The following is a 27,957-nucleotide window of genomic DNA, read 5'->3' on the forward strand; positions in this document are numbered from 1 at the left end:
GTGACATGATCAGGCTCATAGTCTAGCATGTGAAACCTATGCTTGCATTTTTTTGCTGCACAAATTCTTAATTCTGAGATAAACTTGAGATGAACACATGGATTTCACCTTCAACTGGAATGACATGATTTTTATCCTTGCTCTTGTTGTCATTCAGGAGAAACAGGCTGACATCACAGTGCAAGCTCTGCCATTCTGGGTTGATAAAACTCTAATGAGATTGCTAATGTGACTGCTCAGTCTCTGCCCACCAGGAAATTCCAGTTGTATGCTTTGATAACAAATGAACTTTTGAACCTTTGGATGTTTGGCTACCGTCCAGGTGCAGGTCGATGGACTAAGCAATTTAAATGGCTTAGCACAGACGAGATGTGTTGTAGTTTTCTATGACTCCATGTTTTCATTTTCAACTGCACTGCTCTTCCACCTCCAGTACGCAAGATTCCTGTGTCTCAGTATTTAGATGGGAATCCAAGGTGTCATCAAGACTGAGACCAGACTGTTGAGTCTTCAAACTGGGAATGTCGTCTGAAAATGAAGACTGCCGTACTCTTTCTAAATCGGACATCAGATGTTTATTAGAAGCTGAGGGATCTGGTGGGTCCGTTTCAAGATTTTCCTTTCTGCAGAATACTAAAATGAGAGAAGTGCATTTGTTATAGGAAGCAGGTAAGTCCCAGTCAATCAGCAGAAGCGTCACAGCAAGGGGAAGGGTGACAGGCAGAGAGGGACACCCCTACAGAGACTAAGGCAGACAGAGGAATCCAGGTACTAACTCGCAGAGAATATTTCAATAACAGGCAATCTCTCCAAGTTAACTGGGGAATGTGAATAGACAAAGTAGTTCTATAACTTCAAAAGAAATTGTATACAGGTAGACCTGGTGTTACACGAGATCTGTTTGTAAACTAATCTTTGTTTCCTGTAGCTACCCACATCACATTGCCCTGCCTACACTTCCTCTAAAACAGTAAGACATAGGAGCTGAATTAGACCATTTGGCCCATCGAGTCTCCTCTACTCCTCCATCACGGCTGACTTATTTTCCCTCTCAAAACCATTCTCCTGAATTCTCAGCATAAACCTTAACAACGCTTTTCATTTTAATGATGATTTTCAACATTTACTCTAACACAACCATAATTAACTCAGAACACAGACTGTATCTTGTATTATTGTAAACATATCATTATTGCAAACCTGAAAAGGTTCTTAACTTATGGGGCAATTTCTGTACGACATGGGTTCTGGAACCCGGTGAGCCCCCTGTAAGGTCACAGTATGTACCCCAGGTTCTCTGGGCTGGGTGAATCAGTGTCCAAGAGAGAGCAGCATTATGAACACAATGTATTAACTTTTAGGTATAAATTAGTCAATTTCTAAACACATGAAATGAAATTTTTATCAAACAGTAGGAATCTATTTTAACAAAATACCTGGTGCTATTTGTTCAGTGTTGATGCCTTCATTTGCAACTTTGATTCTACCTAAGAAATTGATCCTTTACGGATTTTGTGGTAACGTAGTGGTCAGCACAACGCTTTATGGTACCAGCAACCTAGGTTCAATTCCCGCCACTGCCTGTAAGGAGCTTGTATGCTCTCCCCATGACTGTGTGGGTTTCCTCCCACAGTCCAAAGACGTACCATTGCAAATTGCCCCGTGATTAGGCTCAGATTAAATTGAGGTTTGCTGGGCAGCATGGCTCGAGGGGCCTATTCTGCGCTCTATCACACCTCACCATCAGTCTCTACGGAGCCCAGTGGGGTATCACTGGAGTTCAGCTTGGAGGTTGTCAATTTCTGCATCCCAGCAGGAGTCCAAAACCGCACCTGCACGGCCAGCAGCTCCATGAGGGAATTCAAGCAGAGCCTGGGAAACCCTCGTAGCAGCTGAAGTGGCTGCGAGATCGGGGAAGGTCTTTACTCTGGGAAGCGATGCAGCTATTGAATGGTTTGGTAATTACTTACAGAGTTGGACCACGAAGTCGAAGAGAAAGACCACAGCACCCACGATCACTGCTCCAAAGAATATGATCCAGACAATAAAGCTCCTTTCACAGCCTTGATCTGAAATTGTACAATGTGATGACACTGAGTAAACTGACACCAAACGCCCACATCCACAATACAGTAACACATCTAATGGCACTTTCCACAACAAATTCACAGAGCAATGGCAAAGAGAGGACGGTACATGACCCGTCCCTCCACGTACCTATACAAGTGTTAAACACTTCCCAGAGCTTCTAGTACTGTACCTGCCTCAACCTGTTCCTCTGTCAGATTGTTCCATCCCATCATCACACTTAAATCTTTCCCCTCTCACCCTAATCTATGCCCTTGTGTTTTGAACTCCCCTACCCTGGGGAAAAGACTGTCCAGCTTATCTCTGCCTAGCACTTTTACACAGTACTGTAGTAAGTTTACGTATTGCATTGTACTGATGCTGGAAACAAAGTTAAACAGATTTCATGCCATACGTGAGTGATGATAAACCTGATTCTGATCTGGGTCTCTATTGTGGACTGAGGCTGGGAAGGGGTCAGGGACAGGGGCATCGTGGCGGGGGAAAGGAGAGGGGATGGAGCAGGGATCACAAGAGAGCCATTCTGTAGTGATCAATCAACCAACTGTTTGGAATGAAATGCCCTTGCTTGGTGTCTCACCACCCACCCCCCACACATCTCTGGAGCTCATCACTGCCACCTGTCCCACACCCCTCCCGCAGTGCTCCACCCTCACCATTTCCAACACCCTTTGCTCCTGCCAGGTTTACAAACTCACTCTCTGTTCCACATTGACAAATATAGTACTGTGCAAAAGTTCCAGGTGCCCTAGCTCTATCTATCTATCTAACTATCTCTGAATGATACACTGCTGTGCAAATTCTGAGGGGGTGGGGTGTGTGTATGTGTCTGTCTCACACACCCCTCAAATTTTGCACTGTACTGTATAAAGACCTAGGCTGGCCAAGCGCTCATGATGTCAGGCCCTCTAGTCTTGCACAAAGCACTGAAGAGAGCAGGGAGAGCCCAACCGACTGACCAGGCCGCAGGCCTGAGCGTACATCTCTCTTCCTACCGCAGCAGACAACAAAAGACGAGGAGAAACTACCCTGATGTCATCACTAAGTTTACTCGATATTATTGGGAGGAACCACCTCAGAGTCCTTATGAGAACAAAGAAACCACAGATCATCAAAAACATGCATTGCCATAAACAATGATGAAGAGCTGTAGGCAAACTCACAGTCTGGTTGACTTAATAATGTTAAAAATGCGACCGAAGTCATGATCATGATGAAATGAAGTCCAGCTACGGTCCATCCCAAAATAGCTGTCAAACACTTAGCTGTCAAACACAAAGTGTGACGATTAGAATGCATTGCTTCACTGAGATGAATGGAAAGGTTGTACAATGAATGATCCAGTCTCTTACCTGCCCTCTTTTGGAGACCGCCTAGCCACCGAACAGCGAACAGCAGAACAGAAGTCAGAAACTGAAGGGAAATTGTGCAATAAACCGCTACGACGACAGGGTACGAACCTGGAGCAAAGACCCCACAGTAATTGTGAATGATTCACTCAGTAATTAATGGAAATTAAACAATGAGATGCAAGCATCCCGTTCCGTAACTTCCCCAGAACTGTGCTTTATATACTGTTCCTGTACAGGTGGGCAACGCTGGATCTATTGTTCACCCTGAAGCCTCTTGTTGGAAACCATTGTTTTTAGAAATAATACTTTTTGTAAGATTCGTACTTTCTAACAAGTATTGCCCATGTGATGTGATTGTTTTCAATTATGTAGCCTATTGACTAAATTATCACTAAGGAATTTTCTTCATCTCATCTATAGAAGTGATAGATTTTTCAAAAGTGCCATCCTTTCTTTTATTTCTCTTTATTCCTTTTTGTTACACCCCTTAGCATTTGTTGCCATGAACTGCACCCTCACCAGCTGTGGGTAGACCAGAGGCTCTCCTGGTCTCTGCCCCTCCACACAGCTCACGTTCTTCAGCTCAGCCCTTCACCCATCTCTGCAGAAGGAAGCACAGATTTCTAACTTCACTCCATCTAAAGATGACAGACCTGAACCACCGGCTCTCCAGACTGACTCCGATGATGGGATAACCATCACCGGCTCTCCAGACTGACTCCGATGATGGGATAACCATCACCGGCTCTCCAGACTGACTCCGATGATGGGATAACCATCACCGGGTTCACCAGTGACGCTAAGTGGTGCGTCATTGCAAACAGTGTGGGTGGGCTGCATCCCACTGTCCACCTCTCTCCACAGACACCGCCTGACCTTGAATATTGAAAACATGGTTACGTGAACATTTCAAGCAGGTGTGCAGAGGTGGGGATGGAGAAAAGCCAGGTGGATGAAGTTCAGTGACTAACATCTGGAAGGCATACTAGAGTTTGGAGCTGCAGTGGTGAAGGAGAATGGCCCTGGGACTTCCAGTGGTGGGAGCTCCCAGTGCAGCATGGTCCAACTAATTTGCTGTTCCCCTGCAGGACGATGTCATACAGGGAATGACATCACTGGCCAAGCAAAGGTGACCGGTGCCCATCGTGCCCCGCTGAATTTCCAGACAGAACATTACTGCTTTTCACTCTGGGGAAAAGCAATTCCTAATATTAAAACAAACAGAACAGTGCTATGCAATTGACCCTGGCCCCAGATGCCCCAACCAACAGCGGTTTTAACCGCACACTTTTTTTCTCCATTAGTATCTCCACAATCTGCATCACATCATCGTCTATCCATCCAAACTCCACTGGTTGCATCACAGCCTGGTATGGAATCACCATTGCCCCAGAATGGGAAAACACCTATAGAAAGTGGTGGATATACCCAGTCCATCACACAAAAAAGCACCATCCATTATCGAGTACCCCCACCATGCAGGCTCTGTTCCTCTGCTGCCACCAAGAAGGTGGTACAAGAGCCTTCTTTGCATTTGCAGTTTGTCTTTTGCATATTGGTTGTTTGTCTTTGTTTGTATGCAGTACTTCATCGATTTTACTGTACTTTTTTGTATCTACTGTGAATATCCATAAAAATGAATCCCAGGGTAGTACACGGTGACTTTGATAGCAAATTTAGTTTGAACTAATGTAACATTTTGATAAATGGCATCCAATAAATGACAAAATATTTCTATTCTAGTCTGGGGTCCAGAACTGCTCTCCATTTTTGAGAAGAGCAATTCTCATCAGAGTGAGTTTAGCTCGAACCAATAAAAAGCGAGGTCCAAGCGGATTGGCCATTGTTGGAGTGGGCCAGTGTTAGAGTGGTCAGGTTTTGGTTCAACAGGCTTCGCAAGAAAAGGTGCAGGATGCCGGTGCTGAATCATTTGTTTTTCATTGTGGAACTTGGGCTTGACAACTTGGAGTCAAAGGTATAAGAAGCTCGGGGAGAAGAGGCTGAGTAAGTAACGTAGGTAAGTGAGAAACTCAAAGGTTTCAGAGAGAAAGCACAGGTAAGGCAGCATCCTGGGAAATCACCTCGCAAAAGGTTCCACATCCTTCCTCCAACAGGCCCAACATGCATTCCTGTATGACACCATGACCCTGCAGATTACCCCTACACACTGGGTCCCCCCACTGAACCAACAACTGCTTTTCCAGGTTTATAATTATGCCTGTAATTTATGAGTTTCTTCACGTGCCTTCCCAGAGTCCAGATACACAAACTGCCTTTCCTTGAAGGTGGAGGGGTGTGCTGAATACCACACTGATCACAACAATGCACAGACAGAACATCACACACGTACCTTCTATGCGGATAAGTCTGACGAGAGTCGTGACACAGGTCATGAGGGTCGTGACACAGGTCATGAGGGTACAGATATCCAGGAACTGCCTCCAGCATTTGACCCAGCTCACAGCTGCAATCAAGAAAAATGCAGAACAGTCCAAATGTGAGACCTACATGAATGGTTGGACGCAGGAAACAGCAGAGAGCGAGCTCGCGGTAACGGGGCTGGGACTCGGGACCGGCCAGGCTGCTGGTGGCACTCAGCTCAAATACCAGCCCAGAGGTGGAGTCGCCACCAGAGCACTGGGGGAGTCTCAGAGCTCACGGACCACTGGCAGCAAAGAGGAGAGAGCAGAGAGGAGCAAAAAGCACCAGAAAACAGCTCATCTTTGATATTGTATGCCAATGATCCCTGGGCTGAGTACGGAAAAGACAGATATAATGCAGTCTCCCTGTGCGTGTGCCCAGTGGAGGAGGAAAGAATGCAATTTGAATCGCGCGTGTTTCATCCCAATGGTTATGGGAGCTGTGGCAGCATTAACCAACAGCAGCCCACAAGTTGCAGTTTCACCCAGAACTCTGCTGCGAGGCCGAGGACTCGGTCATCACTGTACCCGGATGCTCTGGGGCAGTGGGCAGTGTTCTAGACCAGGGTGGAAACTGTTCCCCAAACAGGGCTGCAGGCCGAAATGCAGAGACACTAAACGTTGAACAAGTGGTGTTTGTCCAGGGAGCCCACTGGCAACGGATGAACCCGTTTTGAGGGATCCTCCAGCACGTGGCCCGAGGGACACCTCTCCTTCCCCTGGTGCTTTGAATTCATTGGGGTTTTTCTGGTTGGTCCAGCATCTATCGGGACCCCCATTTACTCTCCAGGAAGTGGTGCTGAACTGAAATTTGGAAGAGCTTATGTGTATCAGAGAGAGAGAGAGAGGTGGAAGGGAGGTGAGTGTGCGAGGGTTGTGCATGAGCGAGGGGGAGAGGAGCGTGTGCAAGATGGGGGATAGAAAGAGGGCTGTGTGTGACCCTTCAAATTCCAGCCCTGAAATTTGAATACCCCAGTACCTCCCTGTGTAGTGGATCCTTGATTCCCTCACTTGCAGATCCCAGTCAGTTCAGACTGGCAACAACAGTCCACAATCTTTTCAGACTCCACAATCTCCATCAGCACAGGTTATGTGCTTAGCCCCCTCACTCACTCATCTCAACTCTGAACTGATTCCACAACCCTCAGACTCACTTTCAAGGACTCTACCGCTCATGTTCTCAATATTATTTATTTAAATTATTTGCACAATTTGTTTTCTTTGGCACATTGGCTGTTTGTCAGTCTTTACGTAAAGTTTTTCATAAATTCAAATCTATTTCTTTACTTTCCTGTAAAGGCCTGCAAGAAAATGAATCTCTACGTAGTATATGGTGACCTCCGCGGTGGATTCCAGTTAACTGGGCCATCGGTAGATCAGGGCAGCCACTTATTTGGCACAAAGAACAAAAATTAACTCAAGAAAATAACCAGGATTCCTTTCATTTATTTGGGTCACAATGATAAATACCTCTGTCTGTCTTCAGCTTCAAGTACCGCAAGCACTGCAAAATAGAAAGCACCGAAGACATCACCGACAGGACAATTATTGCAATGTCCTCTTGATGAAAATCTGCAATTAAAAAAAACATTGAACAATGTTACACAGAAACGACGAAGGGATTTGCTATGTATTGCAACAAGCCTACTGTTCCCTTCATCTCCTGCAGGGATGGGAAAACGCCAATCCCTGCCCGGTCTCACCAACCTGTGACGTCACGCCTGTACCAACATGCCCTCTGAGGAGCACTTACTAGACAGCAACTTGTCGTGCCAGCCAAGAATGAACAACTCTGAGCAAAATTCCAATCTGACAGGAAGATGCAAAACTTGGGGCGTGATGGATGTTCTTTCCCCAGTCCCAGAAGACACGTTGCTAACCCCGGCTCTTCAGTAAGTCACCTGACCAGGGATGAAGATGCTATGTATTAGAAGAACTACGTTACCATGGGACCGCATGGTAGTGTAGTGGTTAGAACAACGCTTTACAGTACCAGCAACCCGGGTTCAATTCCTGCCGCTGCCCGTAAGGAGTTTGTACATTCTCCTCGTGACTGCAAGGGTTTCCTCCTGCAGTCCAAAGGCATACTGGCTGGGAGGTCAATTGATCATTGCAAATTGTCCCATGATGAGGCTAGAACTAAATTGAGGGATTGCTGGGCAGCGAAGCGTGAAGGACATATTTCACGCTGTATCTCAATAAATAAATAACAAATTAAAAGAAACACATATCATGGGTTAGTGTGGTTATTTTTAGGGAAAAAAGTTACCAATTGTTAGTGGCTACCATCCACCGAAATTGGTTACCCAACAGCAAAATAAAACCAAGGATTATGGTAGATGGCAATACATTATTTCAATTTCTAACCAATACTTTTTGCTCATGGTCCACCGAATCAGGAGGAAAAAAAAAATTCTTCAGCCTTTTGAACAGGGCACGACTGCGCAAGCGCGTGTACGTCAGCCAGTGAGAACAGCGACAACACGAGGAAATCTGCAGATGCTGGAAATTCAAACAGCACCTACAAAATGCTGGTGGAATGCAACAGGCCAGGCAGCATCTATAGGGAGAAGCGCTGTCGACGTTTCAGGCCGAGATCCTTCGTCAGGACTAACTGAAAGAAAAGATAGTAAGAGATTTGAAAGTAGGAGGGGGATGGGGAAATGCAAAATGATAGAAGACCTGAGGGGTGGGGTGAAGCTACGAGCTGGAAAAGTGATTGGCAAAAGGGATACAGAGCTGGAGAAGGGAAAGGATCATGGGACGGGAGGCCTAGGGAGAAAGAAAGGGGGAGGGGAGCACCACATTGACTTCTCTAACTTCTGTTAATGCTCCTCCTCCCCTTCTTATCCCATCTCTGATTTATTTATTTTCCCCCCTCCTTTTTTTTCTCTCTCTGCCCATCACTCTTTGCCTGTTCTCCTTCTCACTCTGGTGCTCCCCTCCCCGTCTCGAAACGTCAACAGTGCTTCTTCCTATAGATGCTGCCTGGCCTGCTGCATTCCACCAGCATTTTGTGTGTGTAGTGAGAACAGCGAGATGAGTTTAAAAAGAAGATAGATTTAAACAGCAGGATTCGGAGAAGTGGGTGTCAGAGTAGGAAGGCTTTGGCTCAACGGGGCTTCGGCAATAATGGGTCGAGGCGAGGTAGGTTATCTGTGTCGAATACAGACAGTAAGTCTTTGTCTGAGGCCGGTTTTCTGTCCGTGGTGTCAGATGTGGGAGGTCCAGGAGACTCCCAACCTCCCGGACGATCGTATCCGCACCAGGTGCATCGAGCTGCAGCTCCTTAGGGACCGCGTTAGGGAACTGGAGATGCAGCTCAAAGGATGTTCCTGATCGCATCCACAATATCCTAAGTGGGAAGAACAGCCAGAGGCAGTGGTACATATTGGTACCAACGACATAGGCAGGAAAAGGGAGAAGGTCCTGAAAACAGACTACAGTGAGTTAGAAAGGAAGCTGAGAAGCAGGACCTCAAAGGTAGTAATTTTGGGATTACTGCCTGTGCCACGTGACAGTGAGTATAGGAACAGAATCACGTGGAGGATAAATGTGTGGCTGAAGGATTGGAGCAGGGGGCAGGGATTCATATTTCTGGATCATTGGGACTTCTGTTGGGTCAGATGTGACCTGCACAAAAAGGACGGGTTGCACTTGAATCCCAGGGGGACCAATATCCTGGCGGGGAGGTTTGCTAAGGCTATTGGGGCGAATTTTTGTGGAGCAGATATGGAGACAGATTCTGCAAAGGTGCAATAATAACAGAGTTGTCGTGATGGGAAATTTTAATTTCCCAAATATTGATTGGCATCTCCCTAGAATGAGGGGTTTAGATGGGGTGGAGTTTGTTAGGTGTGTTCAGGAAGGTTTCTTGACAAAATATGTAGATACGCCTACAAGAGGAGAGGCTGTACTTGATCTGGTATTGGGAAATGAACCTGGTCAGGTGTCAGGTCTCTCAGTGGGAGAGCATTTTGGAGATAGTGATCATAATTCTATCTCCTTTACCATAGCATTGGAGAGGGATAGGAACAGACAAGCGTTTAATTGGAGTAAGGGGAAATATGAGGCTATCAGGCAGGAACTTGGAAGTATACATTGGGAACAAATGTTCTCAGGGAAACATAAGGAAGAAATGTGGCAAATGTTCACGGGATATTTGTGTGGAGTTCTGCATAGGTACGTTCCAATGAGACGGAAAGGATGGAAGGATACAGGAACTGTGATGTACAAAGGCTGTTGTAAATCTAGTCAAGAAGAAAAGAAGAGTTTACAAAAGGTTCAAAAAACTAGGTAATGATAGAGATCTAGAAAATTATAAGGCTAGCAGGAAGGAGCTTAAGAATGAAATTAGGAGAGCCAGAAGGGGCCATGAGAAGGCCTTGGCGGACAGGATTAATGAAAACCCCAAGGCATTCTACAAGTATGTGATGAGCAAGAGGATAAGACGTGAGAGAATAGGACCATTCAAGTGTGACAGTGGAAAAGTGCATATCAAGTCAAGTCTATGAAACCAGAGGAGATAGCAGAGGTACTTAATGAATACTTTGCTTCAGCACTCACTACTGAAAAGGAGCTTGGCTAGTGTAGGGTTGAATTGCAGTAGACTAAAAGGTTTGAGCATGTAGATATTAAGGAAGAGGATGTGCTGGAGCTTTGGAAAGCATCAGGTTGGATAAGTCACCGGGACCAGACGGGATGTACCCCAGGCTACTATGGGAAGCAAGGGAGGAGATTGCTGAGCCTCTGGCGATAATCTTTGTATCATCAATGAGAACGGGAGAGGTTCCGGAGGATTGGAAGGTTGTGGATGTTGTTCCCTTATTCAAGAAAGGGAGTAGAGATAGCCCAGGAAATTATAGACCAGTGAGTCTTACCTCAGTGGTTGGTAAGTCGATGGACAAAATCCTGAGAGGATTTATGAACATTTGGAGAGGTATAATATGATTAGGAATAGTCAGCATGACTTTGTCAAAGGCAGGTCGTGCCTTACAAGCCTGATTGAATTTCTTGAGGATGTGACTAAACACATTTATGAGGGTAGAGCAGTAGATCTGGTGTATATGAATTTCAACAAGGCATTTGATAAGGTACCCCATGCAAGGCTTATTAAGAAAATAAGTAGGCATGGGATCCAAGAGAACATTGCTTTGTGGATCCAGAACTGGCTTGCCCACAGAAGGTAAAGAGTGGTTGTAGATGAGTCATATTCTGCATGGAGGCCGGTCACCAGTGGTGTGCCTCAGGGATCTGTTCTGGGACCCTTACTCTTTGTGATTTTTATAAATGACCTAGATGAGGAAGTGGAGGGACGGGTTAGTAAATTTGCTGATGATGCAAAGGTTGGGGGTGTTGTGGATAGTGTGGAGGGCTGTCAGAGGTTACAGTGGGACATTGATAGGATGGAAAACTGGGCTGAGAAGTGGCAGATGGAGTTCAACCCAGATAAGTGTGAGGTGGTTCATCTTGGTAGGTCAAATATGATGGCAGAATATAGTATTAATGGTAAGGCTGTTGGCAATATGGAGGATTGGAGGGATCTCGGGGTCCAAGTCCATAAGACGTTCAAAGTTGCGACACAGGTTGACTCTGTGGTTAAGAAGGCATACACTGCATTGGCCTTCATCAATTGTGGGATTGAGTTTAGGAGCCGAGAGGTAATGTTGCAGCTATATAGGACCCTGGTCAGACCCCACTTGGAGTACTGTCCTCAGTTCTGGTCGCCTGACTACAGGACAGATGTGGAAACCATAGAAAGGGTGAAGAGGAGGTTTACAAGGATGTTGCCTGGATTGGGAAGCATGTCTTTTGAGAATTGGTAGAGTAAACTCAGCCTTTTCTCCTTGGAGCGACGGAGGATGAGAGGTGACCTGATAGAGGTGTACAAGATAATGAAAGGCATTGATTGTGTGGACAGTCAGAGGCTTTTTCCCAGGGCTGAAATGGATATCACGAGAGGACACAGTTTTAAGGTGCTTGAAAGCAGGTACAGAGGAGATGTCAAGGGTAAGGTTCTTACGCAGAGAGTGGTGAGTGTGTGGAATGGGCTGCCTGCAGTGGTGGTGGAGGCAGAAACGATAGGGTCTTTTATGAGACTCCTGGATAGGTACATGGAGCTTAGAAAAATAGAGGGCTATGGGTAAGCCTAGGTAGTTCTAAGGTAAGGACATGTTTAGCACAGTTTTGTGGGCCGAAGGGCCTGTATTATGCTGTAGGTTTTCTATGTTTCTATTATACCCCCTATTCGATGACAGGTGTTAATCTGTTCAGGAAAAAGTATTATTTGCAGATGAGAGCTGAATAGATGACAAATAATAAAAAATTAGAAAGCAGGAATGGTGGCTCAGAGTTACAGAGATAAAGACAATACCCCTCCCCAGCCTCAATTCAAGGTTCCTCGATTGAGAGCCATGTGGATGGACTGAAGAGGCTGAAGCAGTTCTGTGGAACAGAGGAGGGCGTGAGAAGATCTGATGAAGGGATTTGAAACCGGAGAGGTTGAGAACTGGAGAATGTAGAAGGACGATGATTAGCAAAAGAATCCAAGCTGGTCAGGGTATGTTGTCGAACTTTGCTTTAAGAATTGTTGTAGTCGAGACAGATTTAATTGTGGAGCAGGAAAAGGGAGTAGGTGGATTACTCAGAGCTAGTACAGACAAGATGGACCCAATGGCCTCTTTCCATATTGCAAAATTTCTATGAGCTTTTAACACTCTCAGTGCTGACAGATTGATTTCCAAAGCCGGCCACTAAGCGATGATGTCAAATTTACTCTCAGAATAAGATTTATTAACCAATCTCACCAAAAATGAATAGGGTGTGATTAACCTGGATGGAGCTGGCTGGATTGGTTGCCACACAGGTATAAATTCCACAGTCACGTACTGAGGGATTCATGATAATAAGACTCCGATTGCCATCCGTAAGCTGGTGAAGCTGGGAGATTTCCGCTCCATTTTTCCACCATTGATACTTCTGAGGATCTCCACTGACGTTGCAGATGAGCCAGATAGTAGAAGTGAAGGAGGAGGAGTTGGTCAATATCACAGCTTCCAGCAGGTTATCTGAAGAGCAGAAAGACTAGCTTTATTTGTACTTTAAAAACATATAGTCAAATGTGTTGTTTTGCGATTGTTCAGTCCGGACGTGTTGACACGCTAATGTAGCATGTCCACAACTCACTAACCCTAATCGTACATGAATAATTTCTCTTGGGCTTCAAGCCAGGTGCAGGTATCGATTTTAACTGATGTTTCGATGACAAGCTCCGCCATCTTCATCAGGAACAATGCCTGGGCATCTAGTCCAGTGGTATTTACACCCCTGTATTCCACCCCTCCTGAATGGTTACTCCTCATCCAACCAGGTTTCCACTGTCTCACCTCATTTACAACCAAATTCCAGTTCTTACTTAGAGGAAGAGCTTTGCCTTGGATAAAACTCTTTTCCTCTAGTTTTATTTCAATGGCTTCCTTCACCAGGTGGTCCCAAAAGCCACCGGCGTGGCACAGTTTTGTGCCATCGAAGTGAATCCTATGGCCACTGTGAACGCAATGTTCTGCCACGGCCAATTGATATTGGTTTCAATGGAAACCTGATTGGATGAGGACTAACCATTCAGGAGGGATGGACAACAGGGGTATAAATACCACCGGACTAGACATACCCAGGCATCATCCCCAATGAAGATGGCAGAGTTTGTCGTTGAAATATCGGTTAAAATCGATACCTGCAGCTGGCTGGAAGTCTGAGAAAAGTGTATTGGTCACATATGCCTGGAAAGCACTAGATCCTTTTTCACCATCCGTACATGTTCGGAATGTGTGAGGAAACACACACGGTCACAGGGAGAACATACAAAATGCCTGCAGACAGTGACGGGAATTGAGCTGCAGTCGGTAACAAATGGCGCTGTAAGGCAAATGTGATAAGCACTGTGGAAGCTGCAGCAAGGCAAGGGTTCCGATCATGTCCTGGGAAGCACAGAATGCAGAGAGTGTACAGACCTTTCATCAAATGTGTGGGGAAGAGAGGACTTGCACTTCACCCACGTATCTGTGCAGCTCACGTTTCAATCTGGGATTTGCCCTCAGCCGTACCAGGAATGGGACAGATGACCAATTAATGAGGTGTCAGGGCAAAGTGAGGAACGGGGCTAACAAAAATATCCGTGGGCTGGAAGTCCTGTTTCAGTGTCATCTTTCTCCATGACTCTGACTGAGAGGAAGATATTAGCCTAAAGAGCCAGTCCCAGTGTTGATAAACCCACATGTACAGTATTGTGACAAAGTTGTGTGTGTGTGTGTGTGTGTGTGTGTGTATGGGGAGAGAGGGGGGGAAGGGAGAGAGGGGGGAGGGGAGGAGGGGGAGGGAGAGGGAGAGAACGAACGACGGTGCCCAAGTACTGAATATTATGTCTTTCCAGTTACCAAATAACACTTAATACTACTGAGCTAACAGTATTTGGCAACAAGAAGGACATAATATATCAAACTGTACAAAGTCTTAGGCACCCTGGCTACTGTACATCTTTATGTGCCTAAGACTTTTGCACAGTACTGTACATGCGTTAAATAAACTTGAATCTTCAATCAGTTATTAATGTACAGCATTGCAAGAAAATGTAACCACTCACCGAAGAGAGACAAATGTATTACTTTCAGTTTACGGTCATCTACCTCCAAACTGTAATCTCCTTGGTCTCCGGCTTTTAATCCGTTTATCATCAAAGAACCATTGGAAAGAAAAAAGCGCAGACGCAACTTGAACTGTTCATTGGGCTCTACCCACTCCTTGTAATTCGGGATGTGATGTAAAATGGTGACAATGCTGTTGTGCCTGCTGATGAATGTCCAAATGATCTCTTCCTTCTGCGGGTTAACTCCGACTTCCGAATGCAGTAAGACTGATGAACCAAGCTTTGCAACGGCAGCTTCTCGTTTGACTGATGAGGGCAAGAAAAGAAAATGTAACTGTTAAATCTGGGAAGACGGTGGTGGGACACTGGAATGGGGTGACAAAGGGTCAGCGTATGATGGGTCCGGGCCTCTACTTGCTTGAGTTTAGAAGAAGGTGGTCGTGGGGGCAGCATGGGGAGGAAGAGAACCTTACTGACACACATTCAATATCGAAAGGCAAAGATAGAGTGTACTGTACACGGAAGAGGCCAAGTCATTGAGTATATTTCCGGTGGCTGTAATGGAGTAGGTTGCAGTAGCTACGTGCTCCGAAATTATTCGCTTACTTTGCTGTTTAAACCTATCTCGGCGAGAGCACCATGAGTAGAAAACACTCAAAAAAAGAGGTTACTTTAGAAATTTTGACTGAAATGTTTCAACAAATGTCTGAGAAACTCGAAAAATTGGATAAACTGGATGACTTGGAATCCAAGTTTGACTTGTTACAGAATTCCCTCGACCTGGTTAAATCTGAACTGAAAACACTTAATCGGAAACTTGGAAGTATACAGCAGACTGTGAATGACCACGAAATTCGTATTAAGCTACACGAAGAATCTCTGCCGGTGTTGCAGAAGGATATCGAAGGTTTCAAGAAAATTTCTAAGGAACAACTTAAAAAATACGACGCATTACTGAAGAAACTTACAGATTTGGAGACCAGGAACCGAAGGTGCAATATCAGAATTTTGGATTTCCTGAAAAACTGGAGGGTAGTCAACCTATCGATTTTTGTGCTCAAATGCTGAAAGATTTATTCCCTAATATATTATCGGAACTACCAAAATTTGAGCGCGTTCACCGAGTTACCCCACCTAATTGGGATCCTGCCAAACCTCACTCTATTATCATTCGCTTTTATGACTGTCAGATTAAAGAACAGATCCTTCGTAAATCAAGGAAGAAACGCATATTACAATTTCGTGATCAACAGTTTTGGATCGTTCAAGATTATCCACTGTAAGTTCTAAGAGCTAGACAGGCTTTTAAAAAGGTCATGTCTGATCTTTTTAGGCTTGGCTGTCGCCTTTCTCTCAGAGATCCGTGTAAACTCAAGGTTACTACTTCTGATAATAAGGTTTCTTGGTTTACAAAGCCTGAAGAAGCTAAGAAATTTTTACATAGTCTCCATGCTTAAACTCAATCTTGAGTTGCTTTATGTTAAATGTTTTAATTTCAGGTGTTCAATCAAGTAATTGGCGCTTTGTTAAAACTCGTATAATTTTTGACGGTACAGTTCTGTAGTTAAAAGAAAAGCTTTTGTACTATGTTAAATCCTAAAACTTTGTAAGACTCTGTACCACTCCGTTTTAACCGCTGGTAAAAACGTTTTTAAGAGGGGAGGTGTTATGATCCCAGCCCCCTCCTTTGTGAGAATCGCCAGAGCCCTAGTGAAGGGGGGGGGGGGGGGCAATGACCCAAGAGAAGAGAGAGATACGTGCGGTGTCCCTCGTTTCATGGCGAGGCAAAGCTGGCGACTGTGGTCATTGTCTCGTGGAGACACCTTTGTGAATTGGGAACTGTACTACGTGTATACCCTCAGGGCAACGTGGGTGGAGAGATGGAGAGAGATTGCATCATCCCAACCTGATTGACATCTGAGACCCCGTGAGTTCAGATAAAAGAGGGGTTGTAAAGACGGCCCCCCAGACGGACCAGACGACACGCTAGAAATCCTGCGACAGCATTTAATAGCGGTGGTGGGGTTCGTGTGCGTCTTTTCCTTGCCTGGGATTGGCGACCTCACCACGAAAGAACGGCTTAGCTACAGGGGAGGCCACAAGTGAGCGTCCATTCCCCAACGGGACTCCGACGAATCGAACTCCTAAAGGTTGGAAAACCCCGCCGGGTAACTTTCATTTAATCTCTATCTCTCTCTCTTTAACAAAGTGCACCAACGCGACACCACAAAAGACGGCAGCTGGTGGAACTGCAGTGACCGCAAGAGACTTTCAGATATACAGCAGACAATATATACATTACCCTTAGACAACAATAGAGTTTATTTCTTATTGGTTATTGCTATACCTGCGCTTTAGATTGAGTATTGACGACTTATGGTATCTGAATGTTTGTATTAACCTTACTTTTGTGCCCCTTTATAAATAAAAATGTTTGAAAATGGTAGCAACAGACTTCAGCGGACCTCTCTATCTTTGCTGGTAAGTAATCCAGTTATGGGAAACTTATATTCGTAAAGATGATATTTCACGTTTTTTCAAAGGATGGAAGGGTACACATTTTCACTCACCCTCTCAATCTAGATCGAGAGGCATCTCTATCCTGTTTGATCAGAATATATCCTTGATTCAACATAATGTAATTTCTGATAAAAATGGGCGCTTTGTTATTGTTTCGGGTAGGCTTGAGAATAAATTAATCGTATTTGCGAATGTATATGCTCCAAATGCAGATGACTCCTTGTTTTTTGAACGTCTTTTCTCTTTTCTGCCTGATTTGAATCGGTATTCCTTAGTGATGGGTGGAGATTTTAATTTTTGGCTTGACCCTATATTAGACCGCTCTTCAAGTAAAACCCGTCACTAATAAATCAGTCCTACTTTTTAAATCTTTGTTATTTCAATGTGGTTTTCTTGACATGTGGCGTTTTTTACACCCCCAAGAAAAGGAATATTCATATTTCTCTCAGGTTCATCATATGTACTCTCAGATTGATTATTTTTTTTATAGATAGAAACTTGCTTCCACTGGTACGATCCTGTGATTATAAGGAGATTGCTTTGTCTGATCATGCACCTGTACTTCTGGCTTTAAGACTACCTGTTTACTCTGTACCAAATAGAAGTTGGCATTTTAACTTATCATTGTTATCTGATAAAAAATTTCTAAAGTTTTTGGAAAACCATATTACTTTTTTCTTTAAAGAAAATTTTAAAGGAGATACTGCTGGTAATATAGTTTGCGATACTTTTAAAGCATATATTAGTGGAGAAATTATCTCTTACTCTACCTATATAAAGAAAAAAGCTGACAAAGAAAGGTCTGGCCTAGCAGCGATATTAAAAGATCTTGATCAAAAGTATGCCCTATCTGCAGATCCAAGTATATATAATAAGCAGATTGAAATCCAATCCAAGTATAATCTTCTGCTGACTTACCAGTTGAACGACAGCTGTTGAGAGATAAAACTCAATTTTACATTCACGGGGATAGAACTGGTAGTTTATTAGCCAATCACTTAAAATCTTTTACAGCTAATCATCAAATCACAGAAAATTTTAAAGATAATGGAACTAAGATATCCGACCATTCTGAAATTAACAACGTATTTAAAGACTTTTACCTTAAGTTGTATAAGTCTGACTCTTCTTCAGATGATATCTATATGAATGCTTTTTTCAGTAATATCAACATTCCTACATTGTCTGATGATAGTCTAACACAGTTAGATCAGCCTATTTCCAATGAGGAAGTGGCTGAGGATATACGTGCTTTACATTCTGGTAAGACCCCAGGACCTGATGGCTTTCCTGGGGAGTTTTATAAAACTTTCACTACGTTACTTACACCTTATTTATCCTCTGTTTTATCAGAGTCCTTTAAATCAGGTAAACTCCCTCAATCTTTTTATGAAGCTCTTATTTCTCTTATTCTTAAAAAAAATAAAAATCCAGCTGAATGTTCTTCATACAGACCGATTTCTTTATTAAATGTTGATGCAAAAATTTTATCCAAAATCTTAGCTCGGAGACTTGAAAATATTTTACCATCTATTATATAACATGACCAGACAGGATTTATTAAAAATTGTTACTCACATTTTAATATACGTCGGTTATTGAATGTGATATATTCACCATCCAAAAAAATAGATGCAGAAAAAGCCTTTGATAGGATTGAGTGGAATTAACTTTTTAAGACCTTAGAAAAGTTTAATTTTGGACCTAATTTTATTCGTTGGGTTAAATTAATCTACTTGTCTCCTACCGCTCAGGTTATTACTAACTCCCAAATTTCTAAGCCCTTTAAATTACAGTGGGGAACTAGACAAGGTTGCCCTCTTAGTCCTTTACTTTTTGCTTTAGCTATAGAACCCTTAGCAATAGCATTTCGAGAATCTAAGGACATTTCTGGTACACTAAGGGAAGGTATGACTCATAAAATTTCATTATACACTGATGATATTTTACTTTTTATCTCCAACACTGGAACTTCTTTACCTTTGGTTCTGTCTTTAATTACCCAGTTTAGTTCTTTTTCAGGATATAAGCTGAACCTACATAAAAGTGAGCTATTTCCTTTAAATGATCTAATGTCATTAAATGCCAAATTTCCGTTCCAAGTTGTTACATGTCAATTTATGTATATAGGTGTAACAATTACTAAAAACTTCAAGAATTTATTTAAAGAAAACTTAAACCCCTTATTGAATTGTGTGAAAAAGACACTTTCTAAATGGTCCCCTCTTTCTTTATCCCTAATTGGCAGAATTAATTCGATTAAAATGAAGATTCTTCCTAAATTTTTATATCTTTTTCAGGCCTTACCTATTTTTATTCCGAAGACCTACTTTGATTCTTTAGATTGAATTTTAACATCTTATATTTGGAATAATAAACAAGCTTGTTTAAGTAAAGTTTACCTACAAAGAAATAAAGAGATGGGTGGATTAGCCCTACCCAATTTTAGGTTTTACTATTGGGCTGCCAATATAAGGAATATCATTTTCCAGTCCTATTATATTTATCGTAAAGATTGCCCATCATGGGTCTCCTTAGAAGTTAATTCTGTAAAAAATTCCTCTATTGTCTCTCTTCTTGGATCATACTCTTCTTTTTCAGCAAATAAAATAACAGATAACATAATTGTTAAGCAAACTTTCAAGGATTTGGGCTCAATTTAGGAAATTTTTTGGTTTAGCAAATTTTTCATTATCATCTCCCATTCTCCTTAATTTTTTTATCCCTTCCATGACTGATAAAGTCTTTAAAGATTGGGATGAACTAGGTATTAAGTGTTTTTGGGACCTGTTTATCTCAGGATCTCTTGCTTCATTTGACCAATTGACAAATAAATTCGTACTCCCAAAAACACATTTTTACAGATACCTTCAAATTAGAGATTTTCTACGTTTCCATTTAACTACTTTTCCCATAGCTCCTGATAAAAATTTACTGGACGATCTTTTAAATTTAAAACCTTTGTTAATGGTTCTATTACTGGTATCTATAACTTGTTGATTGATTCTAGACAAGACTTTTTAGATAAAATAAAAAAAGCTTGGGAGGATGACCTAAATTGTCAGATTTCTGATGATAGTTGGAATAAAATTCTTAAACGGGTTAATAAATCATCTTTCTGTGCTCGTCATTCTCTTCTACAAAATAAAGTGGTTCATAGAGCTTACATTTCTAAACAGAAGCTGTCCAGTTTTTACCCGAATGTTTCTCCACTTTGTAATAAATGCAACTCTGCTGATAGCTCTTTTAATTCATATGTTTTGGTTTTGCCCTAAAATGGAAAAGTTTTGGTGGGAAGTATTTCACACCTTCTCAGAACTTTTTAGGGTCCAATTTGACCCAAATCCCCTTACTGCCTTGTTTGGTATTATTGCAAATGAAGATATAACTTTAAATACTCCTAACTTACAGGTTTTAGTTTTTACCTCTCTTTTAGCAAGAAGAGCAATCTTGCTTAAATGGAAGGAGTCTACCCCTCCTACACATCTTCAATGTGATATTATGTCTTAATTAAATTTAGAAAAGATCCGCTGCTCAGTCTTAAATTCGAAACAATCTTTTTATGATATCTGGGGACCTTTCCTAAATTATTTTTCCAATTTATAAAGTTTAACAGTGCACAGACTTTTATGTATATTTTTATCTTCTCTTTTTAAGCGAATAGGTCTTTTTTTTTCTAGTTATCCATTATCATCCATCAGCTTTTTTCTTTGGTAGTTGGTAGGGGGTTGACTTTTTATATAAAAAATTTCTTTTATGATGTATGACTTATCTTTAAATTTTTGATTACAGAGTGGTATACCTTTATGTGTTATGCTATAACATTTTGATCAATTTTATTACAATATATGAATGTACACAATTTATGTTGAGATGTATCTATGTGTTGCACTCTGTAAATCTTGGTTTTTTTTTCTTCTGAATAAAAATATTGTAAAAAAGAAAAAGAAAAAAATGGTTTTGGAGGGATCTTAAATCTGCTGTGATGAAATGGCAGGTCAGACTCAATGGGCCGAATGGCCTAATTCTGCTCCAGTGTCTTATAGTTGTATGACCGAAAATGAGCACCTGTTACATTAGCAGAAACAAGACCATTCACCACAGTTTAGAACCTGGTTCTGGCAGCCAATTTACACATAATTAACTCAATCGAGGCTAAACTGTCAAAAAAAATGGCAAAGGAGAAGGCAGCTTGGGTGCTTTAAACCAAATGGATTGTAGCTTTGGCTGCAAGGATGAAATAAAACACCATTTAATAATTCAGCCAATTGTAAACACATTTGTCGATCCTTCTTCATGCCAACCTATCAACCTCAGCATAGACATCTCCTGTGAGATGTGGCAGTCTTGGGGGAACTCCCCTCTCCCGCAGAGTCACATCTGCCAGAAGTGCTCACAGCTGGGTGATCTGGAAGACCGTGTGAGGAATCTGGAGCAGCAGCTAGATGACCTTCGACTCATAAGGGAGAATGAAGCAGTCATAGATGAGAGCTACAGGGAGGTAGTCACACCTAGCCTGCCGAAAGAAGGTCGTTGGGTGACAGTCCGAGGGGGGAAAGCGAAAGAGAGTAGACAGGCAGTGCAGAGCACCCCTGTAGCCATTCCCCTGAATAATAAGTTTACCATCCTGGATGCTGTTGGTGAGGACGACCGACCAGGTGTGAGCCATGGTGGCAGGGCCTCTGGCACTGAGTCTGACCCTGTGGTGCAGAAGGATGGGACGGAGAAGAGGAGAGCTGTCGTCATTGGAGACTCTATAGTCAGGGGAGTAGACAGGGGATTTTGTGGACGTGAGAAGGAAACCCGCATGGTTTGTTGCCTCCCTGGTGTCAGGGTCCAGGATGTCTCTGACTGGGTGCATGACATCATGGTACGAGAGGGAAAGCAACCAGAAGTTGTGATACATGTTGGGACCAACGACATAGGCAGGAAGAGGGATGAGGTCCTGAAGTGTGAGTTTTGGGAACTAGGCAGAAGGCTGAAGAACAGGACCTCAAGGGTGGCGTTCTCAGGATTGCTGCCAGTACTACGTGATAGTGATGGTAAGAATTGGAGGAGATGGCAGTTGAATGTGTGGCTGAGGAGTTGGTGCAGGGAGCAGGGTTTTAGATTTTTGGACCATTGGGATCTCTTCTGGGGAAGGTGGGACCTGTACAGATTGGATGGGTTGCACTTGAACTCAAGGGGGAGCAATATCCTTGCAGGTAGGTTTGCTAGCATGGTTTGGGAGGGTTTAAACTAATTTGCAAGGGGGATGGGACCCGGAGCGATAGAGCAGTGAAAGAAATGCATGGAGTAAAGCCAGATCTAACAAATAGAGAGGCTTTGAGGAAAGAGAAGCAGAATAAAGGGTGTAAAGGTAGTAAGGTAGAAGGGCTAAAGTGTGTGTACTTCAATGCAAGAAGCATCAGGAACAAAGGTGATGAACTGAGAGCTTGGATACATACATGGAATTATGATGTAGTGGCCATTACGGAGACTTGGCTGGCACCAGGGCAGGAATGGATTCTCAATATTCCTGGATTTCAGTGCTTTAAAAGGGATGGGGTGGGGGAAGGGGAGGAGGGGTGGCATTACTGGTCAGGGATACTATTACAGCTGCAGAAAGGGTGGGTAATGTAGCAGGATCCTCTTTTGAGTCAGTATGGGTGGAAGTCAGGAACAGGAAGGGAGCAGTTACTCTACTGGGGGTATTCTATAGGCCCCCTGGTAGCAGCAGAGATACCGAGGAGCAGATTGGGAGGAAGATTTTGGAAAGGTGCAAAAATAACAAGGTTGTTATGATGGGTGACTTACCTTCCCTAATATTGATTGGCACTTGATTAGTTCCAAGGGTTTAGATAGGGCAGAGTTTGTTAAGTGTGTCCAGGATGGATTCCTGTCACAGTATGTTGACAGGCCGACTAGGGGGAATGCCATACTAAATCTAGTATTAGGTAACGAACCGGGTCAGGTCACAGATCTGTCAGTGGTTGAACAACTGGGGGACAGTGATCATTGCTCCCTGACCTTCAGCATTATCATGGAAAAGGATAGAATCAGAGAGGACAGGAAAATTGGGGAAGGGCAAATTATGAGGCTATAAGGCTAGAACTTGCGGGTGTGAATTGGGATGATGTTTTTGCAGGGAAATGTACTATGGACATGTGGTCGATGTTTAGGGATATCTTGCAGGATGTTAGGGATAAATTTGTCCCGGTGAGGAAGATAAAGAGCGGTAGGGTGAAGGAATCATGGAAGACAAGTGAAGTGGAAAATCTAGTCAGGTGGAAGAAGGCAGCATACACGAGGTTTAGGAAGCAAGGATCAGATGGGTCTATTGAGGAATATAGGGTAGCAAAAAAGGTGCTTAAGAAGGGGCTGAGAAGCGCAAGAAGGCCTTGGCGAGTAGGGTAAAGGAAAACCCCAAGGCATTCTTCAATTATGTGAAGAACAATAGGATGACAGGAGTGAAGGTAGGACCGATTAGAGATAAAAGTGGGAAGATGTGCCTGGAGGCTGTGGAAGTGAGCGAGGCCCTCAATGAATACTTCTCTTTGGTATTCACCACTGAGAGGGAACTTGATGACGGTGAGGACAATATGAGTGAGGTTGATGTTCTGGAGCATGTTGATATTAAGGGAGAGGAGGTGTTGGAGTCGCTAAAATACATTAGGATGGATAAGTCCCCGGGGCCTGACGGAATATTCCCCAGGCTGCTCCACGAGGCAAGAGATTGCTGAACCTCTGGCTAGGATCTTTATGTCCTCGTTGCCCACAGGAATGGTACCGGAGGATTGGAGGGAGGCGAATGTTGTCCCCTTGTTCAAAGAAGGTAGTAGGGATAGTCCAGGTAATTATAGACCAGTGAGCCTTACGTCTGTGGTGGGAAAGCTGTTGGAAAAGATTCTTAGAGATAGGATCTATGGGCATTTAGAGAATCATGGTCTGATCAGGGACAGTCAGCATGGCTTTGTGAAGGCCAGATCATGCCTGACACGCCTGATAGAGTTCTTTGAGGAGGTGACCAGGCATATAGATGAGGGTAGTGCAGTGGATGTGATCTACAGGGATTTTAGTAAGGCATTTGACAAGGTTGGAAAATGGTAGGCTTATTCAGAAAGTCAGAAGGCATGGGATCCAGGGAAGTTTGGCCAGGTGGATTCAGAATTGGCTTGCCTGCAGAAGGCAGAGGGTCATGATGGAGGGAGTACATTGAGATTGGAAGGTTGTGACTAGTGGTGTTCCACAAGGATCTGTTCTGGGACCTTTACTTTTTGTGATTTTTATTAACGACCTGGATGTGGGGGTAGAAGGTTGGCAAGTTTGCAGACGACACAAAGGTTGGTGGCGTTGTAGATAGTGTAGGGGATTGTCGAAGATTGCAGTGAGACATTGATAGGATGCAGAAGTGGGCTGAGAAGTGGCAGATGGAGTTCAACCAGGAGAAGTGTGAGGTGGTACACTTTGGAAGGACAAACTCCAAGGCAGAGTACGAAGTAAATGGCAGGATACTTGGTAGTGTGGAGGAGCAGAGGGGTCTGGGGGTACATGTCCACAGATCCCTGAAAGTTACCTCACAGGTAACTTTCTTAACAGGTAGTTAAGAAAGCTTATGGGGTGTTGGCTTTCATAAGTCGAGGGGTAGAGTTTAAGAGACGTGATGTAATGATGCAGCTGTATAAAACTCTAGTTAGGCCACACTTGGAGTACTGTGTCCAGTTCTGGTCACCTCAATTTAGGAAGGATGTGGAAGCATTGGAAAGGGTACAGAGGAGATTTATCAGGATGCTGCCTGGTTTAGAAAGTATGGATTATGATCAGAGATTAAGGGAGCTAGGTCTTTACTCTTTGGAGAGTAGGATGAGGGGAGACATGATAGAGGTGTACAAGATATTAAGAGGAATAGATAGAGTGGATAACCAGTGCCTCTTCCCCAGGGCACCACTGCTCAGTACAAGAGGACATGGCTTTAAGGTAAGGGGAGGGAAGTTCAAGGGGGATATTAGAGGAAGGTTTTTCACTCAGAGAGTGGTTGGTGCGTGGAATGCACTGCCTGAGTCAGTGGTGGAGGCAGATACACTAGTGAAGTTTAAGAGACTACTAGACAGGTATATGGAGGAATTTAAGGTGGGGGGTTATATGGGAGGCAGGGTTTGAGGGTCGGAACAACATTGTGGGCCGATGGGCCTGTAATGTGCTGTACTATTCTATGTTCTATAAGACAAAGGAGCAGAATTAGGCCATTTGGCCCATCAAGTCTGATCCACCATTTCATCATGGTTGATCCCATTCCCTCTTAATCCCGTTCTTCTGCCTTCTCCCCATAATCTTTCACATCCTGACTAATCGAGAACCTATGAATCTCTGCCTTAATTACATCCAATGAACAGGCCTCCTTAGACATCTGTGTTAGTGAATTCCACAGATTTAGCACCCTCTGGCTAAAGATATTCCTCCTCATCTCTGTTCCAAATAGAGTCCCTCTAATTTGAAGCTATACTCTCTTGTCCAAGACTCCTCCACCGTAGAAAACATTCTATTCACACTCGCTCTATCATAGACCTTTCAACATTCAATAGGTTTCAATGAGAACACCCCCTCATTCTTCTAAATTCCCGTGAGTACAGGCCCAGAGCATATTATTGCTGCTCAGATAATAACCACTTAATTGCCAAAATCATTCTTGTGAACCTCCTCTGAACCCTGTCCTATGTCAGCAAATCCTTTCTTAAATAAGTGGCCCAAAACTGCACACAATACTCCGTTCCAGCATTTTGTGTGTGTTGTTTATATTTGTTGCTGCTTTTGTGTGATTCCCTGGCTTTGTTAGCATATGTTTCTGTGATTTGTTTGTGTTCAATAAAAACTAAAAAAAAGTTTTTAAAAAATTGTCAAATGTACCTGCCGACATGCGAAAATGTTTGAAATGCATTTCCTCGTCTGTGTCTTTCACGAAGTAACTCAACACAGTGGCACAGAACCCCCTCCGTCAAGCGAAGGCGCTCACTACGGCGAAGAGCGACGCAGAAGTGAAAATCAGGGTTACGGCGTAGGCTGCGGCGTAGCCCGTACACAAGATGGACGGCATGATGATGTCAAACATACGTATAATCTATCATTGAGTTACTTAAGTAACGATTGCTTAATGAAACAATTTATTTTCAATGTTCCTCCGATGCAACGTGCCTTTCCTTTCCTTTAATAAGTACACAGCACAGAATAGCCACTGTATTCACTAATTCACTGCTCGTAAACCAGACTAAGCCCACATATACAAAAATTAAAATCCAAAACTCAAGGATTAGCTAACGCCCTCAAAAAGCTTTGTTCTCTTCCCTCGTTATCTATTCTACATTAAATCTCATCCACCACTTGTTGGCACGTTACAGTTTGCACGTTCCACTTAAGTCACCCGCTTTCTCCTCACTGTTTACAAACACATGGGCATGCCGACCATCACCGGAAACAACTTTCCCCTTGATTCACTAAACAGGATACAAGCAGACCTCTCACGTAACTATCAGGGTACACAGAAAGTCTGAAATTGGGGCCATTGCAACTTATTTGTCGGGGATGAACACCCCCGGCAGAAATCCCACGCGGAAAACTTTTAAAAGTCATGCCGCCGAGCGGAATTCCATGTGTCACGTGGCCGCAAAGCCGAAACGGAGACTCCTTACCTTCGTTACTGGACGCTGCAAGCAGACACAGCAGCGACAGGCAGGCGATCGTCCACATCTTCAGTGACCGATTAAACTCCGGGGCCGCTGCTGTCCCAAAACTAAAGTGAAGTCAGGGACCCTTTAAAACCCGGGGATCTCGTCCTCTTCTCGCACCGCGGGGCCAGAGATCAGCTACTAACCAAAATAAACAAATGTTCTTGCAGATACAAAACTGTATCTACAAGAAACCAAACTTATCTTTTAAATGCGCGTGGGGTTTTCCGGTGGACGCACTTTCTGCCCTTTGGGGGCGGTTACGATGCCAATCACTTTTTTTTAAATAGGCGATCTTGGAAGGTTTAGCTGCAAGCCTTCCTCACTCCACTAGGAGTACAGTGACATCGCAGAGCAATGTGTTGTTGAGCTGAGGCTCGAACCAGAGACCTTCAGATGCCTTGCCCACTGGGCCAAACGCCAATCACTTTAGATGAACAGTATTCCACGCAGTCCAGAGCGCCCCTTTTATCCTGCTGATGATTTTCCAACAGTTCCAGATATTTGCACCAGTCTAAAATTCCCTCCCTAATTCACCCCCCCCCCCCTCCGAACTTATGCTCAGCTTGTCCTGTTCTCTACCAAGCGAAGTTAAATCCCCACAGCACACACAAAGTGCCGGAGGAACTCCGCAGGCCAGGCTGGACGTGTGGAAAAAAGTACAGTCGGCGTTTTGTGCCGAGACCCTTCGGCAGGACTGGAGAGAAAAAAACCCACCAGGAGTAGATTTACGGGGAGGGGAGAGTGAAACAAAATGACAGATGAAACGGGGGGGGGGGGGGGGGGGATGACGTAAAGAGCCGGGAGGTTGAGTGGTGAAAGAGAAGGGGGAATCTGATAGACGACAGAAGGCCATGGAAGAAAGAAAAGGGGGGAAGGTGCACCGGAGATGGGCAGGCAAGGAGATAAGGTGAGAGGAAAAAGGGGATGGGGAATGGTGAGGAAGTTGGGGGGCATTACTGGAAGTTCAAGAAATCGATAGTCATGCTATCGGGTCGGAGGCTACCCAGACAGAATATAAGCTGCTGTTCCCCCAGGCTGAGTGTGGCCTCATCTGACAGTAGAGGAAACCATGGATTGACATATTGGAATGCGAAGTGGAATTAAAATGGATGCCCACTAGGCATCCCTGCTTCTTCTGGCAGATGGAGGGTAGTTCTCTCCTACGTCCGTGTGAACATGTCTAGGTAATGAGGTGCAATCTATCTGGGACGTGTGGGTTCTATTAGCCCCAGTGC

The 27,957-nt window shown here is 43.8% G+C and overlaps 1 protein-coding gene across 2 annotated transcripts; it reads right to left on the minus strand.

Moving 5' to 3' along the window:
* Positions 1 to 6: 6 nt before the first annotated feature.
* LOC140718677 (uncharacterized) lies at positions 7 to 27,232 on the minus strand. Of its 2 annotated transcripts, XM_073032718.1 has the most exons (9): positions 26,684 to 27,228; positions 14,499 to 14,807; positions 12,667 to 12,927; positions 7,331 to 7,432; positions 5,791 to 5,904; positions 3,441 to 3,548; positions 3,252 to 3,353; positions 1,971 to 2,069; positions 7 to 633 (listed from the first exon to the last, which is right to left on the minus strand). In XM_073032718.1, the coding sequence occupies exons 1-9, from the start codon at positions 26,739 to 26,741 to the stop codon at positions 407 to 409; spliced, it is 1,380 nt and encodes a 459-aa protein (XP_072888819.1). In that variant the 5' UTR covers positions 26,742 to 27,228; the 3' UTR covers positions 7 to 406. The 2 variants fall into 2 exon arrangements, with proteins under 2 accessions (XP_072888819.1, XP_072888825.1); XM_073032724.1 differs by lacking the exon at positions 3,252 to 3,353 and having other exon boundaries at positions 26,684 to 27,232.
* Positions 27,233 to 27,957: the final 725 nt, after the last annotated feature.

The sequence above is a fragment of the Hemitrygon akajei genome, chromosome 2 (assembly GCF_048418815.1).
Source record: "Hemitrygon akajei chromosome 2, sHemAka1.3, whole genome shotgun sequence".
Taxonomy (NCBI): Eukaryota; Metazoa; Chordata; class Chondrichthyes; order Myliobatiformes; family Dasyatidae; genus Hemitrygon; species Hemitrygon akajei.

What these genes read in the sequence shown, in the direction of transcription:
- LOC140718677 (XM_073032718.1), bottom strand. Translation starts at nt 26,741, where the DNA reads ATGTGGACGATCGCCTGCCTGTCGCTGCTGTGTCTGCTTGCAGCGTCC. An exon ending in AATACATTTGTCTCTCTTCG is followed by an intron (nt 12,928 to 14,498) that starts GTGAGTGGTTAC and finishes TCTGCTCTTCAG; the next exon opens with ATAACCTGCTGGAAGCTGTG. An exon ending in CGACTTCGTGGTCCAACTCT is followed by an intron (nt 634 to 1,970) that starts GTAAGTAATTAC and finishes CTCTCATTTTAG; the next exon opens with TATTCTGCAGAAAGGAAAAT.